The sequence below is a fragment of the Sciurus carolinensis genome, chromosome 7, assembly GCF_902686445.1.
Source record: "Sciurus carolinensis chromosome 7, mSciCar1.2, whole genome shotgun sequence".
Classification (NCBI taxonomy): domain Eukaryota; kingdom Metazoa; phylum Chordata; class Mammalia; order Rodentia; family Sciuridae; genus Sciurus; species Sciurus carolinensis.
In genome coordinates, this window is record NC_062219.1 from 58100918 (window position 1) to 58119584 (window position 18667).

Here is an 18667-nt window from a genome sequence, read left to right on the forward strand (position 1 = left end):
TTTTCTAAGGCACAGTGGCAGTGAGACTTGGAGAAGAAGAAATAGTTCTATAAATAGAATTATAGTTCTATAAATAGAATTTATAGAATTTGGTAATAATTGGAAAGACAAAGAGGAAGGAATAAAGGGTGATTGCAACTTTTGTGGATATGGCTCCCAGTTACTTGCAATGTTGCCATCCTACTATCTGTTTATCTCATTGCCCTTTAGTTCTGGTTTTTAGTGATAATAAGATGCTGTTTATTGAGTATCTTTTGTATGTTTTACACATTTGAATTACATACTTTTTTCATTTACTGTAGCAGTCTTTTGATTTAATTATTTCTCTTTATTCAATATGGAAATAGCCTTAATATTAAAAACACCTGACATTTATTAGGTGCTTATGATGTGCTAGGCAGTGTTTGAAGTGCCTTAGCTTAAACAACCCTGTACAGGTGGGGAAATGGAAATATATAGGGACTAAATGACAATCCCAAAATCACAGTTAATAGTTTGGTGAGGCTGTACTATATACATTTTTAGACCTGCTCGTAAGCAAGATACTGTATTTCTTCTGAAAAAATTTAAGTTCTCAGTGGAGAAATTCTCATTTTTTTCATTTTATGGCACTGGGGATTGAACCAGGGTGCTTTGCCACTGAACTGTATCTTCAGATATATCCCCCCCCAACCCCTGGGATTGAACCCAGGGGCACTTAACTACTGAGTCACATCCCAGTCCTTTTAAATTTTGAGATAGGATCTTGCTAAGTTGCTTAGGACCTCACTAAGGTGCTGAGACTGGCCTTGAATTTGAGATTCTCCTGTCCCAGCCTCCCAAGCCACTTGGATTACAAGTGTGAGCCACTGCACCTGGAGCTTTTGTTTTTTTTATATTGAGATAGGGTCTTGCTAAATTGCTGAGACTGGCCTTAAACTTTTGATCCTCTTGTCCTGAGTCACTGGAATTACAGGTATGTGGCTCTATGATCATCTGAAATTTTCAATAAGAACTATATATGCCAGAGCAATAATAATCAGGTAGATAAATCCAGAAAGGAAGGTTTTATTACCAATAGTTTATATAAACAGTCAGTAATAACAGCATTTAAGTAGTTCATTGCTTAAAAAGAAAACCCAACAAACAAAAACCCCACAAACCATTTCAAAACAATTTTATAAATGTGGCCAAGAATATCAGTCCCGTAGAAGGAGAGAAGAGCATTTTGTTTGCATTATTAAAAATTATTGAACCATTATTCAAATATCTATGATGTATTGAGATATCAAGAAATAGTTAAAAAAAAAAAAGGGGGGGGGTATTTAGGGCAGGGCAGGAGGGCAGGCAGGGAAACTGGAAGGGAAGTTCCCCCTTGGGGCCTATTTCCATATCCTTCACTCTCTACTGGAGGTCCAGGAGCCATCTTGGGACTTCAGCGTGATGTAGCCTACAGAAACTGAAACCCAGATTTGCGAGTACTGGAAACCTTCAGGGACGCTGTAAGTCTACAGGGTAGAAACTGTACTGCCTCAGATCCCCACAGCTAAATGGGAAGACACACAAACAAAATAGGAAAAAAAAAAAGGAATAAAGCACTCCGAACAAACCAGGATGCTCCAGTTATAGACTCTGTTGACAAAACAGTTGAAGAAATGTCAGAAAAGGAGTTCAGAATTTACTTACTAAAACTGCTTCACAACTTTAAGAGGATATAAAAGAATGAAATCAGAGCTATGTTTCAGGAGAGGGAAGATAACTTAAAGAGATGAAAGATCCTGAAAAGAAATCTAGAAGAAATCTTTGAAGTGAAGGAATCAATAAACCAAAATAAAAACTCAATGGAAAGTAACACCAACAGAGGGGACCACTTGGAAGACAGAACCTCAGGCAATAAAGACAAAATATATTATTTTGAAAATAAAGGTGACCACACAGAGAAGATGGTAAATTGTTTGACGTTCCCTCACCCAGACACAATGCCTGAACAGCAGCTACTGAAGCCAACGGAGTGGAGCTACTGTGACTGCTTCTGGGCTGATAATAAAGACCCTCAAGGCAATGGCACCATGGCAGGGTTTGAACTGCTGCTCCAAAAGCAACTGAAAGGCAAATAAATGCAGAAAAAAATGTGTGAATTCATCCAAGAGAGGATAAAGATTTAAGAAGAATATGCAAAGAACTTGGCTAAGCTCTCTCAGAACTCCTTGGCTGTCCAGGAGGAAGGCTCCCTGGGAGAAGTGTGGGCCCAGGTGAAGAAGAGCCTGGCAGATGAAGCAGAAGTTCATCTCAAGTCTCCACTAAGCTTCACAGTGAGGTAGAGAAGCCCCTAATGAACTTTCATGAGAACTTCAAGAAAGACATGAAAAAGTGTGACCACCATATCGCTGACCTCCATAAGCAACTTGCCAGCCATTATGCATCAGTGGAGAAGGCCCAGAAAGCCCTACAGAGCGGCAGAGAGACCTGGAGATGAAGACCCAGCAGCTGGAGATCAGGCTGAGCAACAAGATGGAGGACATCAAGAAGGCACGGAGGAAGTTCACACAGGCTGGTGATGACCTCGTGCACTGTGTGGACCTCTACAGCCACCCCCAGTCCAAATGGTTCAAAGAGATGGTGACCACCACTTTGGAGCTGGAGCGGCTGGAAGTGGAGAGGGTGGAGACGATCTGGCACCATTTGTGCCAGTACATACAGCTGCGGCACAAGACAGACATGTTCAACCAAAGCACATTTGAGCCTGTAGACCACCTGCTTTGAAAAGTGGACCCGGCTAAAGACAGAGAGCTGTGGGTCAGAGAGCACAAAATGGGCAACGTTGACCCTGTGGACACGGAGATCTAGACATGCCTGTGTGACCCTGGTGGTCTGCCCAGGAGAGGAGCTGGGTGTCCCACAGAGAAGAGATGGTGGCATCTGCTGGGTGAAGCTGCCCTCCCACCCACTCTCCTGTCCACTGAGGAGAGAGGAGATAGTTGGCGATTCCAGAAGGGTGATCTGCATGACCCAGCTGGGGATCCCAAATATTCCCAGGCCAAGAAGACAGACCTGCAACCCTGCCCTTGTCTCTAAGACTGAAGCTCCCAAACCCCATGCCATGCTTGTTGCTCTTAAGAACAAACTGAGACTGGGGGAAAAAAGAGAGAGAGAGAGAGAGAGAGAGAGAGAGAGAGAGAGAGAGAGAGAGAGTAAAATAAGATTTTCAAGAAGAAAATTTGTTCAAAGAAATGCGTCAGTTTTTAGTGTCCCAAATGCCCTCCATAAGGAAGACATAATTTAGGTCCAAAATCTGAAAAGTTAAAATTTTAAGGAAGATCTTTTTGAGAGGTGATGTTATTCATTTCACATATTTAGGAGATTAGGAGATTATTGAAGCAAAATGTTTCTGTAAGTAGACAGGTAATTTAACTGGAATGTAAATGTCTGAAAGTTGAATCACCTTAGTCTTAATGTGCTTATCTTTCCTTTTACAGTTACTTTTCACTTATATCTTTATATCAATTATCAGCCTCAGAGGTTGCACTGGAAAAAAGTTGATAAGGCTATTTGTTTTCTGTCTCTCTGCTGAGGCTTTCCAGGTTGAAAATTTCTGTATGTTAACATATTATTTTATATATTCTTTAATATGGTCAATTCTCCAATTTAATTACATAGCATCTCAAAGAATTGATTGCACAACTTAAGTAGGAGCAAATGTGACTTTCCCAGGAGATGTTTTCTGTTGGGGAGAAAAGATCTCTATTCCCAGCTTTTATCAGTTCTTTTAAACATTTTAATCATACATTGACAGATTATATTTTTATATATTTTATGGGTACAAAGTGATGCTACATGACTTATGAATACAGTGGAATAAATAAGTCAAGCTAATTAACATGTATTACCTCAAATACTGACCATTTTTGTAGTGAGAGTGAATTAGTTCTTTTAATACCTTAGAGCAAAGTGATATTTTAGATTTGATTCATGTTTATTGCTTAATTGTAAAACTTTTCATTCTATTCTTTTATGAATTGGTTATCATTTATGTCTGCACTGTTTCCTTAAAGCTTATATGAAACTTGGTATAATTTTGCAAGGGTATAAAGTCTCCCATAAAGCCTTCATAGGTGGTTGAAATGTAGCTATTTTATTTCTGTATAACATAAACAGTTGCAATGTTAGTGTGTAAAATTAGTAGGTGTTCATAGTAACAATTGAATTGCCAGGAAGATGTTAATTTATGTTGTTTTATTTGAAGTTGTACAGTTTAAAGAGACAGGGAAACATATTTTAGAGGCAATTTGATTTAGGTGTTTCTATTAATCACAGTTATCTTTCACCTATCTGGTAAACTTTTATTTTATGAAATAGCTCAAAGTTTGTAATGACTAGGATTTTATTATTTTACTGAAAGATAATTTAAACCAAGAGACAGTAACATTTAAATTACTTAATTATTATGAGGTTTGGGATGTGAAGGAGCTGATTTTCACAAATCCATATCTGGTAGCTATGGACTGGGTTACTGAAATAAATATGGAAAATAATTAATGTTCAAAGGAATAGAAGATAAAGTATGAGGAAAGATTAGTACATGTAAAAATTAAAAAATTGAATGTATGAGGATATAAGAATTGATAAAAAGAATGTGTATTCCACTAGCTATGGAATGCAACTAATATAGTTAAAGTTCACTTGAGCAATTTACAAATCTTATTTTCATACTTCATAATTCGTTAAGGCCTTTTTCTCCTCTGTTTTTAGAGTATTTATTCCTGGTTGTTGAGAACTCTACATAGCATGTTGCTTTTAACTCTCAGAAGTTTCACTTAGGTCGGGTGTGGCGGCGCATGCCTGTAATTCCAGTGGTTCTGGAGACTGAGGCAGGAGGATTGTGAGTTCAAAACCAGCCTCAGCAACTCAGCAAGATCCTGTCTGAACATAAAATATAAAAAAGGGCTGAGGATGTTGCTCAGTGGTTAAGCACCCCTGGGTTCAATCCCCAATACCAGGAAAAAAAAAGTTTCACTTAAAAGTAATTTAGAAAAATATATAAATGATAACATCTGATAGAGTTTATATACATGTACATGTATATATGATAATTCATTCTGGTCTGTGCCAAAATACATTTTTATTATCAGTTAAATTTTAAGTGTTATTGTTTCCTATAACAATAATGTGTTTTAAAATAAAATGTATGAAAATGGTTTAACAGAATTGGATTGGCTATGATAAAATGAGCCATTTTATTAAGCTTAAAGTATGTGCTAAGTGAAAATGTATGCATTTATTTTTATCACATACTTATTGAATATTTACAAAGTAGTAGCCACTCTTAGGAGCTGGGGATATATACGGATAAATATAAAACAAAGTGCCTGCCTGCAGAGAGCTTATATTCTAATAAGACATTTTAGTCAGAAAGACCTTGAAATATAAAGAAAGGACTGATAGAGCTTGTGTTTGGGGAATAGCTGGAAGGCTAAGGAAGAGAGTTAAGTGAACCAACTTAGGAGAGCAGTGAGCAAGGCAGAGGCCAGATCATTAAGGGCCTTATAGATTAGGAAAGGTTTTTGTTTGGATTTTACTGTGCCATGGGAACTCATTGTAGGGTTTTGAGCAGGAAAGTTATGTGTTATACGTCTTTATTTTTAAAAGTCACTTTAGCTGTCGCAGAAGCAGTATAGGAACAAAAATGGAAACAGATGGTGCTGTAATCCAGTTAGAGATGATGATGGCTCAGATCAAGGTGCTAGAAGTGGAGGTAGTTAAGACTGAATCAGACTGAGACTATTTTTTAAAGGTAGATCTTACTGATAAAGTGTGAGAGAAGTCATAGGTGATTGATTACTAGGATAGTTCCCTAAACAACTTAGTGAATGGTGGTTTATTGGTTTGTTGAGTTTTATGAATATTGGCACCAAATTAATTCTAAACCTTTACCTCTTAAATGAGAAATTATTGTATCAACATCTTAAGTAAATGAGATTTAAAGAGAAGTCGTCACAAAAACTTTTTTTTTTTTTTTGTAGGCAGAGTATGTCCAGCTTGTTACTGAACTTCGAATGACAAGAGCCATCCAGCCTCAGATCAATGCTTTTTTACAGGGCTTTCATATGTTCATTCCACCTTCTCTCATACAACTTTTTGATGAATATGAATTGGTAAGGAAAAACATGGTTTTTTGTTGTTGTTACTCAAGAGTATAGAACTCTAGTTGATTAATTCAGAAATAATTTTAGAGTAATGAATGAAATAAGGTATAATGAGGCATTATGGTTTAGTATTCGGGTTTAGAGATTTATTATGAGCTTTGTGGTTGTAATTTTCTTAAACTTAATAAGCAGATTAACAATTCCTTAATGTGAAATGGGGTGATGTTTTGATAAATAAAAATGGGATGTATTTCTAATGTCTTCTACTTGGGAGATGTTGAAGGCCCGCCTTCCTTCCCATAAAAATATTCCACATGTCTTCTGAAATTTTTATTTGGCTATATCAAGTAAGGTTGCTGATAGTAACTTTTTGTGCTTACAAAAGGAATTAAGAGGGCTTTTTCTTGCTTTATTTGTATGATCTTCTTCAGCTTCTTATTTTACCATATATGTAATTTTATAAATTTCTACTTTAAACCTCTGTGGAGTCCACTCTCTTAGTTGTCCTTTAGTCACTAATGTTTGCTTTGTTTTGTTCCTTTAGCTTGCCTGCCTTCTACAGTGATCTAACAGGATTTCTAATTTTATATGAGTTATGTCTGGGTTTTTCTTCCATTTTCTTTTTTTTTTTTTTTTTTTTTTTTTTTGTGGTGCTGGGGATTGAACCCAGGGCCTTGTGCTTGCAAGGCAAGCACTCTGCCAACTGAGCTATATCCCCAGCCCTCTTCCATTTTCTTTTTCCTTTTTTTGTAATAAATTATTTTCAAACTCTACATTATAGTTCTTAATAAAACACAGTATTTTAAATAAAAATAGCTTATTTAAAAATTATTATTAGGAATAGTAAATTCACTCTGCCTTTTCATTGTATGATGGACACCGATGTTTATCTTTGTGTTTATATATGTTGGTATTTCCATTTATCATTCAGTAATGAAAAAAATTTGCTAATCTTTAAGTTCATTGCAACTTAATTTCATTAAATGTAGGTTTTGCAGTTGTTTCAAACTGTAAGATTAATTAATCATTTGGCATAGATTCATTAGTTTTTAGGTAATTATAAAAGTTATTATTTTGAACATTTAAAAATGAAGGAATACTTATGAAATGTTATTAGACATGACTGAAATTTGACTTTTTCTATATTGTAGTTGTGTTAAATTAGCCGTGTGAAGTTCAAGACAGAATTAAGTTATTTTCTGGACCTATGTGTATGTGAAAAACAAACAGCAACAGCAAAATTAATTGGTAAAAAGATTGCTTGATAATTTACTGATATTGATAAATTTATAATAATAAAAGATGTACATAATAAGTAAAAAACTTAGTGAATCTTAATGAACTGAACACACCTCTGAAAACAGCTCCCAGATAAATCAGAAATCCTAGCACCTGAGATTTTCTTCACGCATCCCCTTCCAGTCACTATCCCCTTTTGAGTGTAATCATTCTCTTAACTTCTAAAATCATCTCCGGTTTACCAGTTTGTAAAATGTATGTCAATAGAAAAAGCTCAATTTTTATTTGTGAGAATCACACCTATTGTTACATGCAGCTGTAATTTGTTTCATTGCTGTGTAGTATTTCATGACGTCAGTTTCCTTTTTGTCATTTCTACTCTTGAACATTTGTGGCTTTTTCACATAGGCAAGTTCAAGTAGTGCTACTATAAGCATTCTGTTGTATCTTTAGGAGAAAATATGTATACATTCTGTAGTATGTATATCTTGGAGTAGACTTGCTGGAATATAAAGTGTGTGTGAATTCCATGTTAGTAGATAACTAGCAAATAGTTTTTCAAAGTTATGTGTCAGTTTACACTCCCATCAGCAAGTAAGATTTCTGGGTGTTCCATATCTTCAAAGAGTGTTCGATATTTTCTGTTTTTTTTTTATTTTTGCCATTTTGGTGGGTCTATGATATTAATTTGCATTTCCCTGATGACAAATGAAGTTTGTTTATTGGTCATTTGTGAATTCTGCTTTTGATGTGTCTCAAGTAACTTGTCTATTTTTCTATTTTCTGTTGTTTTTTTTTTTTTGTCAGATTCTTTATGTGGGTTCTTTATATATGTGTAATATATATATATGTGTGTGTGTGTGTGTGTGCGTGTGTGTATTGTGAATATCTGGTATCTTTTAGTGAATAAAAAATTTTATTTTAACAGTTCAGCTTATCTTTTTAAAAAAATTTTAATGGGCTTTTTAAATTTTTTTCTTTATTATTTAATTTTAGTTATACATGACAGTAGAATCCACTTTGATATAATTATACAAGCATGGAATAATCTTATTCTAATTAGTATCCCATTCTCGTGGATGTCCATGATGGTGAGATTCACTGTGGTGTTTTCATATATATATATATACAGAGGAAAATCATTTCAGATTTATTCCACCACCTTTCCTTTTCTTATCCCTCCTTCCTTCCCTCCATTCCCCATTGTCCAACCTACTGAACTTCAACACCTACCACCCTGCCACCCCTGGGTTATCTTCCACATATCAGAGAAAACATTCAACCTTTGGCTTTTTGAGACTGACTTGTTTCACTTAGCATAATAGTCTCCAGGTCTATCCATTTACTGGCATATGTCACAAAGTCATTCTTCATGGCTGAGTCATATTACATTTTGTGTGTGTATGTGTGTATCTATCACATTTTCTTTACCTTTTCATCTGTTGAAGGGCATTTAGGTTGGTTCCATAGCTTAACTGTTGTGAATTGAACTGCTGTAAACATTAATGTTGCTGTATCACTATAGTATGCTGATTTTAAATCCTTTGGATATATACCAAAGAATGGGATAATTGGATCAAATAGTGTTTTCCATTCTCAGTTTTTTGAGGATCTCCATACTGTTTTCCAGAGTAGTTGCACCAGTTTGCAGTCCCTAATTGTGGACCTTTTTGTGTCTTGTGTAAGAAACTTTCTTACTCCAAGGTCATGAAGGCATTTTTCTGTGTTTTCTCTTAAAACTATTTATTCTTTTTTCATTCACATTTAGATCTACTACTATGAGTTTTTGATGTAGTTCTTAGATCAGGTTTCTTAGTTTGTCCTTCTCTTAAGCTGTAAATTGAATTGATTCAGATGGTGGAATTATTAGGGATTAGCAACATTGTAGTCATGGCTGCGATTTAAAGTTTAAATGAAAAGGGCTGTAAAGCACCTCTGGGTTCAACCCCTAGTACCAAAAACGAAAGAAAGAAAAAGCAAATGTTGACAAAAGTGTTGTCATTTACACATTCTAATACTGTTGTAGTTGAGGAGTTCCTACCTAATGTCCGTGGAACTGTCTTTCACCTCTGTGGTGCTCAAGAATTTTTCCACTGTGGTGCTAGAATACAATAACATTGAGTCATGTGAATACTAGGTAAGGTATGGCTGTGAACATTTGTATGACTCACATTCTCTTAGTATAGGTGATACACATTCCAGTTTCAACAGACGTTTCTTTTGTTATATTTTTAAAAAATTCATTTCTTCTGTCATATTTTTTTAAATGGGTAAATTATTCATTGGGTCTTAATAGTTTTGTTATATGTACTTTTTATTGTGAAGTTTGTATTCATCTGTTTGATTTTGGTCAATTTAATAACTTTTTTTGCCCAGTTGTTAAATAGGATAATAAAAGATTTTTTCCTCTTCACAAAAAATTGGAATATCGTATTCATAAAATGTTTTAAATTTCTTGAGAGGATATAGTCTCAGTCATTTTTATTCATAATTATTAACAATGAAAGCATACTTAATATTATTAAAAACTTATCTCCAGCTTAGGGAAAATGATTAAACTCATGAATTATAAGAAACGTGTAAAATTCATCCCTACTCCCTTTTACCAGATCTATATCCAGGTCTTTCCTTGAATTTCCTCATGGGGCTCAAATAAAGAAACTTTACAAAGGATTATTACAGAGGTGTTTATGAGGAATGAAGGAGTTGTGGTGAGGCATCCAGAGACTGGCAACAGTGGAAAACCTTTATCATAACTAGGACTGAAGATGCAGGTGGAAGAATTAATGTGAAGCATCTGGATTGCCTAGAAAGGGTAGCTGTGGTTTAGGAATCAGGCTACTGCAAAGATGTGGTTCTGAAGCAGGGAGGGAGCAGAGAATAACCTTGCTTCCAGACTCTTTCCTGAAGCCAGCAGCAAGGGAGCCAGTCTGCAGTACAGAGGAAGGTGGAGAATGTGTTTGGGAGTGGTAAATTGAGATTGACTAGGACATTTTATCCAGTGTGAATAATACTGGGGCAAGGAGGAATAATACACTCTATACTAGCAGTTCTAAAACTTTTTGATCTTTGAACCCTTTACAACAAAAGAGTTTTTGTTTTGTGGGTTATATCAATGAATATTTATGGTATTTGAAATTCAAATAGACTTATATTTTATTAATTCATATAGCCATTCACTACATATTAACATAAATAACATTTTTTAAAAAACAAAAGTAGTGGAAAAGAGTGGCGTGTTTTAACAGGTTTTTGCAATTTTGTGATGTCTGGTTTAGTAGAAGACAGCTGATTCTCAGATCTGCTTCTGCACATATAGTGAGTTGTCCTGTCTTGTTTGGTTGAAGTATATGAAGAGAATCCAGCTTCACACATAACTTAAAAAAGGGAGAACCTTGCAGACCCACTGAACAGAATTCAAAACCACTAAGAGTTCTTAGACATTGCCTTACATTAATTTTGTTCAGAATACACTCTGTACAAGTCAGGTATATGTTTATAAGTGCTACAGGAGACTTTGGCCACATTGTGTTTAGTCCCTGTTATCGCAAACATACTGTTTTGGCTTAATGTGTAAGCACATGTACACAATCATTGCCTTACCCCACTGTGTAAGCATATCCACAGTGCAACCACCATATTGAGAGATGTACATAAGCTCATGTTCTCTTTTCCCTTGGAAAATCTAATGGTAAATACTCTGCCAGTCTTAATTTCATTTTTAGTTATATGATTGAGATTTTATGTATGTGTTTACTTGATGATCTTCTTGAAAAAAAAAAAAAGCCTATTAAGAGGCATTAGAAGGGCTCAGGATGTAACTTAGTGGTAGAGCACTTGCCTGCGTGTGTAAAGCCCTGGGTTCCATCCCCAGCTCTGTCCCCCCTATCCCCAAGAAAATCATTAGGAAAAGTTTCATTTTTTATTGTCTTGGGGAAAGTTGGTTTTTGATCTGAATTATTCCAGAATAGAGTTCCCAAAAGACTAAATCCATTTTTTATAAACAATAACTTTTTATTATATTATCCCCTTTTTCCTAGTGATAAGGATGTTTTGAAGAACTTTCTTTGTTTAAACCAGTATTTACTCAGGACTTTTTTGTCACTTTCATGTTGAGAAAATGGTCTTCTGATAGAATTTAACATATTTGCAAAAAATCATAAAAAAATAAAGTAAATCAAAGAATATAAAATTGTTGCACGTATAAACTTATAAGCTACTATCTTTTTTATGTTTTAATTAAATTGTACTAAAGCAGTGACATCTCTACATGTCTCAATATTTTAAATTATCAGTATCAGGGATTTTCTCCTGTGTATTGCTTCTAATGGATGGCATGCAGAAACTGTCACAAAAATAAATCAGTTTTCTATGGGATTAGTTTCTAATTAAGGCAGATTTACTATTTAAATGTAATAACCTTTTTTTTTTTTTTCCCAAAGATGATTAATGAAATATTTTCCTTCTCCCCCAAAGGAGCTACTGCTTTCTGGCATGCCTGAAATTGATGTGAGCGATTGGATAAAAAATACAGAATACACAAGTGGCTATGAAAGAGAAGATCCAGTTGTTCAGGTAAAAATCTCTCTAGAGCTTAGAATGAAGTTAAATTTGCTGTTTAATTTTGTAAACTCTTCAGCACTGTTGGATGAAAATCTACATTAATTAACAAAGTAAAGTTTCCCCCTAAATTTTTCTTGTGGGAATATTGCAGATAAAAGCTTTGTATGAAATCATTTTTGATAAATGAGTTTCATAGAATAAAATATGCTTTATGAATATTGCATATTTCTCTGGTATTAAGTCTACATTTGTTCTGAAATATGAGTTTTTGTTGTTGTTAGTGGTTCTGGGAAGTTGTAGAAGACATTACTCAAGAGGAGAGAGTTCTTCTTTTGCAGTTTGTTACTGGCAGGTAAGAAGTGTTTTTATGATGACATACAAAGAATTTAATGTATTTTATTTCTAATGGCTTAGAAAATAACCATAGAGAAAAATAAGTACTAGTAGTCAGAATTGCTAGTATCTTACAGATCTTTTTCTACTATTTTAGGTATTAAATAAAGATTTATATGCTAACATATGATAAAACATTTATAGTAGTACTTGATAAATGTTTAACACATTGAAAAGAGTTCCAACTAGGACTTTTAAAACAATCACTTTATTATTATATTTGAATAATCTTATTACATTTGAATAATTTATGTATCTTTTTAGTATTTATAATTTGGTAATCTTTTCATGTTACAGGTAAGTGAATGTTAGTAGCCAAATTTATAATATTTGTATGTTGCTGGCTTGGTTTAGTACAAAGGATATTTTGTTTGTCCTGGATAAACCCCCCACACACACACACACCCCAACACACACTGTATACCTCATATATGCATAGCAATTTTGTCAAATTCTTATCAAACTTTGAAATGTTGAGATTCTTGGTCTAAAAAATAATTTGTGATAAAACATTTCTTTGAAAAGTTCACTTGTAGTATCAATTAAATATAATAGCTATTAGAAAACAAAATGTCTTTAATCTCTTATACTGCTGTAAGATTAAGAAGTGGATTTTCAGTTTTTATAACTTAGAATTGTATCTGTTTCCTTCTACTTATGAAAACATGGTTCAGTTTTTATATAAAATATGTATGTAGGTCTTCCACAAGTTAGGAAACAGAAAATTAAACTACTCCTCCAACCAGCAGTAACGATTATTAACTAATTGATATTTACCTCTTTTTCTGCATATTTAAAAAATAACCATCAGTGCATATCTATATAAATAATTTTGTAAAATCCATTATTTTCTTATTTCAAAGATGGTATATAATTGGTATAGAAAATTTAAATAAGGATACAAAAAGAAAATTTCATTAAGTAATCTCATTATTTAGAGATAACTACAAATAATATTTTACTTCATTTTCTTAGTCTTTTAACTATATGAATAGAAAAATAATTGAGTCATACTATAAATCAAATTTTTTAAAAAGTTTTTTTTAATTGTAGATGGACACAACATCTTTATATTTTTATGCGGTGTTGAGGATCTAACCCAGTGCCTCACATGTGCAAGGCATGCGCTCTACCACTGAGCCACAACCCCAGCCCTATAAATCTAATTTAATTAGTAAATGAAACACTAATATTAACAGATTATAGGCTAAATGTATGAAAAGAAGCCTGTTTTCAGGTTTATTTGGTTTTTGACTCTTGAGTGCCAAGGGATATTCAGAGATTTGAGTGATCTAATAAAAAGAATTAAACATTAATTATATTTTCTATGTAGGAAGGTTAGAAAATTCAGATTAAAAAGAATCACCTTAATTTCAATCCCTAACAATAATCACTGTTAACATTTTGGTTATTCTAGAATTATTCCCACATATATAAATTTTACTTTTTAAAACCACTTTTCCTATTTTATATCTTTTTGAATTTAGGCCTAGATCATTAAAAACTGTTCTATTTTTAGATCTGTGTAATTTCTCAAATGATTGCCTATTCTCTTTATTGACCTCCCTTAATTTCTCTTACCCTTTATTATTAAAATTTCCTTTATCAATAATGTTGTACAAATAAGGAATTCTAATGCTTATATTTTCATGAGCCAGTCTGATTATTTATATAGAATACATTTTTAGGAGGAAAATTTTTGGATGTAAGAGTATATTGGGCAAGGGGTATAGCTCAATGGTAGAGTGATTTCCTTAGCATGTGCAGGGTCCCAGGTTCAATCCCTAGCACTTCAAAAGAAAGAAAGGAAGGATGTTAATTTTTTTAAAAACTATTTTTTGTTGTAGATGAACACACTACCTTTATTTTATTTATTTTTATGAGGTGCTGAGTATTGAACCCAGTGCCTCACACATGCTAGGCAAGTGCTCTGCCACTGATCTACAGCCCCAGCCCAAGGATGTTAATTTTTACAACATTGATAACATATGATTCATTTTCCTTTCATTAAGATGTCATTAGGGAATGAGAGGATGTAGTGCCTTTTTTTAATAATCAATACAATGTATAATCTTTTATTCTGCTAGAATTTCTTACCATATATATAACTTTTTGTGTGATATGAATTGATTATCTTTTGTATTTTGCCCATTAGTCATATTTAAAAATTATTTTTCCCCCTTTGGTATTAGGGAATGAACCCAGGGCCTTATACATGTTAGCCAAGTGTTTTATCTCTTACCTACACCCCTACTTCTTTTTAAAAGTTTTAATTTGAGACAATCCCCCTAAATTGCCTAGGCTGGCCTAGAGCTGTCCATTCTCCTTTCTCATTAAGTAGCTGGGATTACAAACATGTGTGCCACCATGCCAGTCTGGCTCACTGGTTCATTTCCTTCTTCCTCCCTCCCTTCCTCCCTCCCTTCCTTTCATCTTTTTTATATTAATAATCATCTTAATGAGGGTAAAGTGATACTTCATTGTGGTTTTGATTTGCATTTACCTGGAGATTAGTGATGTTGAGCATCTTTTCATATGTTTATTGGTCATTTGTTTATCTTTGAAAAAATATTTAGTCCTTTGCTCATTTTTTAAATCATGGTTTTGTTGTTGTAGGAGTTTTTAATAATATATTCTAGATAGCAGTCCCTTATCAGAGTTTTGATTTGCAAATATTTTCTCCCATAGATCATCTTTTAATGCTATTGATAGTGTCCTTTGATGCACAGAATTTTTACTTTTGATAAAGTACAGCTTACCTGTTTTGTGTTGCCTGTACTTTTGGTGTCATACCTATGAATCATTGCTATATCCGATGTCCTGAAGCTATTTTTCTATATTTTCTTCTAGGATATCACAATTTTAGCTCTTGTGTTTAGATCTTTGGTCCATTTTAGGTTAGTTTTTATATATGGTATAAGGCAAGAATCCAACTTTTTTTTTTTTTTTTTAAATCCAGTTCTTCCAACACATTTTGTTGAATAGGTTGCTCTTTCCTCATTGAATGATCTTGGTGTTCTTGTTGAAAATGATTTGGCCATCAATGGGAGGGATTAGTTCATGGCTGTCTATTCTGTTACATTGGTCTATAGTCTGTCTTTATGCCAACATGCACTGTTTTAATTACTATACTTATATATAATAAGTTTGAAATCAGGATGTGTGAGCCTTCACCTTTGTTCTTTTCAAGATTATTTTGGCTATTTGACTTTCAACAGTTTTTTAAGTAGACTGAATTAAGCTTTATACTATGAAACATTCTGAATTCTAGTCATGTACTACCTATTTGTTTCTTTGTCATAATTCTAATTATCCAAAAAAGAACTTAAGCATCTCATTTTTATTAATATTTATTTTTCATGGTTCTGGGAATTGAACCTGAGGCCTCATGCCTGTTAGGCAAGTACTTTACCACTGAGCTACATCCCTATCCCACAGCATCTCATTTTAAAAGCAACCAAGTTTTTTCCAGGATCAGTTTGTTTAATCATGATATATATACACAGACTAATTTGAAATATTTAGTTTATTTTCAAATATGTAGAAATTGAGAGCTTGTAACTGTATCCTCTACAGCCATGTACCCAAGATTACAATTTCTGTGATGTGTTATGCATTAAATTTTAGCTTTCCTGTGACCTCTTTATGTTAGATGACATTTTAAAAATATATTTGGTATTGTTTATCTAGAAAGAGAAATGTAAAGAATTTTCTAGTTTTTCTACTATGAAAAACAAAACAATAGAAAACACTTTGGATCTAGATACTTTTCACCAAGAAGGAAACCATTTGGATCATAACATGTAAGGCCTTTGTTGCTTAATCAATCAAACATTCATTTATTTAGCAAATATTTAATGTCTCCTAGATGCCAGGCATTTTGCTAGAACTCTATTTAGACAGATATAAATATGACATGTTTGAGCCATTAAATCAGTCTAAGTTTAGTAGGGAAGCACATGAAAGCAAATAATTACAAATGACCATGCTAAATTAAGTAGTAGATGTATGTGCTGTGGTCATTTGTAAGTATAGTATATAGTTGATGGAAATTTGGAAGGGTAACTGGCCACAAATGCAGTAATGAATTGGGAGTTTTGCAGAGTAAAACATTTTGTCATTGTTCTAGAGTTGAATATATACTTACTCTAACTTAGAGCTTGAAAATACCTGTTGGACAAAGATTTTTCCTTATGTGATTGTAACTTATGGTATAAACTCTTAGTTCCAGGGTCCCACATGGTGGGTTTGCTAATATCATGGGTGGAAGTGGATTGCAAAACTTTACAATTGCTGCCGTGCCATATACCCCAAATCTTTTACCGACTTCAAGCACATGGTAAGTTAGTTTAAATGCATTGTGCGTTGTTTTGGTTAATTTTAAATGATTAATACTAACTAACTATTAATGTATTGAAAGGAAAATCTCAACTATGATTTCTATTCAGAATTCTGGAATCACATACACATAAGTCATTACATAGCTTTTGCTCCCCCTTATTTTTTTGGTAGGGAAAATATTTTGGGAAACCCTAACTACCTAATGTTTAATTAATTGAATATGGTTCAAGTACCACCAAACTTAAGTTGTCAAAAATATCACTAAGTTATTATCACTTCAAACTAAATTGCCCTATTAGTTTTTCCCCTGTTATTTATTTTAACCTGAAAGGAACTTATTTTCTTCTACTACATTTGCATGCTGAAAGAAACTGCAGTGCAGCAGTTTTTGTCTTTTTAAATACTACTTCAGGGTTTTCCAATTTGAATGCAAATTTGAGAGTGGTTTTATGTTAATTATGAGTAGTATTTTCTCTGCTAGATAAAACAATCAGAAATTTCATGGATTTTCTGTTTAATGGTAGTATGTTTTTATTTTAAAGCATCAACATGCTCAAGTTACCTGAATATCCAAGTAAAGAAATACTCAAGGACAGACTTCTTGTGGCACTACATTGTGGCAGCTATGGTTACACAATGGCATAATGGAGCCGAGAAGACCCATTTGACTACTGATGCACAATTCAAAGTGGCAGAATCAATTTAGAAAACTGTCAACAGAAAAGCAGCCTAAATGCAACCCATAGGCAGGGCTGATGTTTAAAATTTATAAAGGATCAGGTTTTCTGTTTTTTTTTTTTCCCTCCTCTTTTCCCATTTATGTTTTCTCTGTGATACAATTAGAGAATATAAAATCACAGTAGACTTCATTTTTAAAAATGCTAATTGAAAGTAGAAACTTTTTTTTCCTATTTCTTTAAACTTATCAAAGATTTTATTAAGGCAAAATCTTATTCTACATTCCACCTCTGCTATGTAACTGTCTTGTTAAAAGGGTATTTTCTCTTTATTTTCCTATATATTAAATTATATAAGGACATCCAACTGGTATGTTCTACTGCATGTAAAGTGCCATTTATATTTTGGAAAACTATTGTATAGAATGGATTAATTTAGATTGTGTATAAAGTCACAAATATGTATTTTCCCACATTGTATCTATATTGCAATGATTTTTTTTAGCTTTTTAGTATTTTAATATATAAAATTTAGACTGATGTGATAACAGCTAATGAAATTAAATCTAATTTGTATATTAGAGCTTAGTCTATTATGACTTACTTGCATCTTTCAGTGGTCAGTTTTCACATGTACATATTGTGGTTTCAAAATTTTTCTTATGCCTTATTTTAATTTGTAATGAAGGTAAAATTAAAATATAGTATTTTACCATATTTCTTCACATTTGTCTGTGAACTCTGATGACATTTGAAGTAATCTGTTGTATAGATTATAATTTAAGTATGTAATGTTTTATTCCTAAAGTTTGCTTTTTGTAATTGAAATGTTTTGCTCAAGTGACATGCCTAATACAGAACATTGGGTTTTTGAATTTTTGGATGGTCCAGTCAGTTTATTTATTTATTTATTTTGGAAAAGTTACACTGAGCAGTTGCAGTATGAGTAGTTACAGCTTGCATTTAGCAGGAGGCAGGCAGGCACACTCACACATTGAGGGAGGCTGATGGAGGCATTTGAAAATGTGTAGGACCTTGCTTCTGGAAACTAAAAGTATCCAGTGGTGTTATTGTTGATGAGCAGCCAGTGTATTTGTCCAGTGATATTTAATCAAGAGATTTATACACTGAAAGTAATAAAACAGGACCCAAAACAATATATTAAAGAAACTTTTATATTTGTTTCTTTAATATATTGTTTTGGGTTCTGTTTTTTTTTTTTTTTTAACATTAAAATATCTCTCAAATTATGTGAAATGTTAGGAATTCTTTAAAAACTATTCTAGTTTTAAAGGTCTTAATTGGTTTTTGTTTGTGATTCTAGAATCCAGC

At 33.3% G+C, this 18667-nt stretch overlaps 1 protein-coding gene and 1 pseudogene across 7 annotated transcripts in view; both read left to right on the forward strand.

The window, feature by feature from the left end:
* Hace1 (HECT domain and ankyrin repeat containing E3 ubiquitin protein ligase 1) overlaps positions 1-18188 on the forward strand; it is an 81137-nt gene extending 62949 nt beyond the window's left edge. For 3 of the 7 annotated variants that reach the window (XM_047557986.1, XM_047557983.1, XM_047557984.1), the window contains 5 exons: positions 6000-6131; positions 11838-11936; positions 12206-12276; positions 16543-16656; positions 17201-18186. In XM_047557986.1, coding sequence (XP_047413942.1) covers positions 6000-6131; positions 11838-11936; positions 12206-12276; positions 16543-16656; positions 17201-17303 — 519 coding nt within the window. In that variant the 3' untranslated portion in view covers positions 17304-18186. Of the gene's footprint in view, positions 1-5999; positions 6132-11837; positions 11937-12205; positions 12277-16542; positions 16657-17200 lie in introns of all 7 variants that reach the window. The other 4 variants (XM_047557990.1, XM_047557989.1, XM_047557987.1 and 1 more) reach the window with 3 other exon arrangements.
* LOC124988495 (growth arrest-specific protein 7-like) lies at positions 960-4886 on the forward strand (annotated as a pseudogene).
* Positions 18189-18667: the final 479 nt, after the last annotated feature.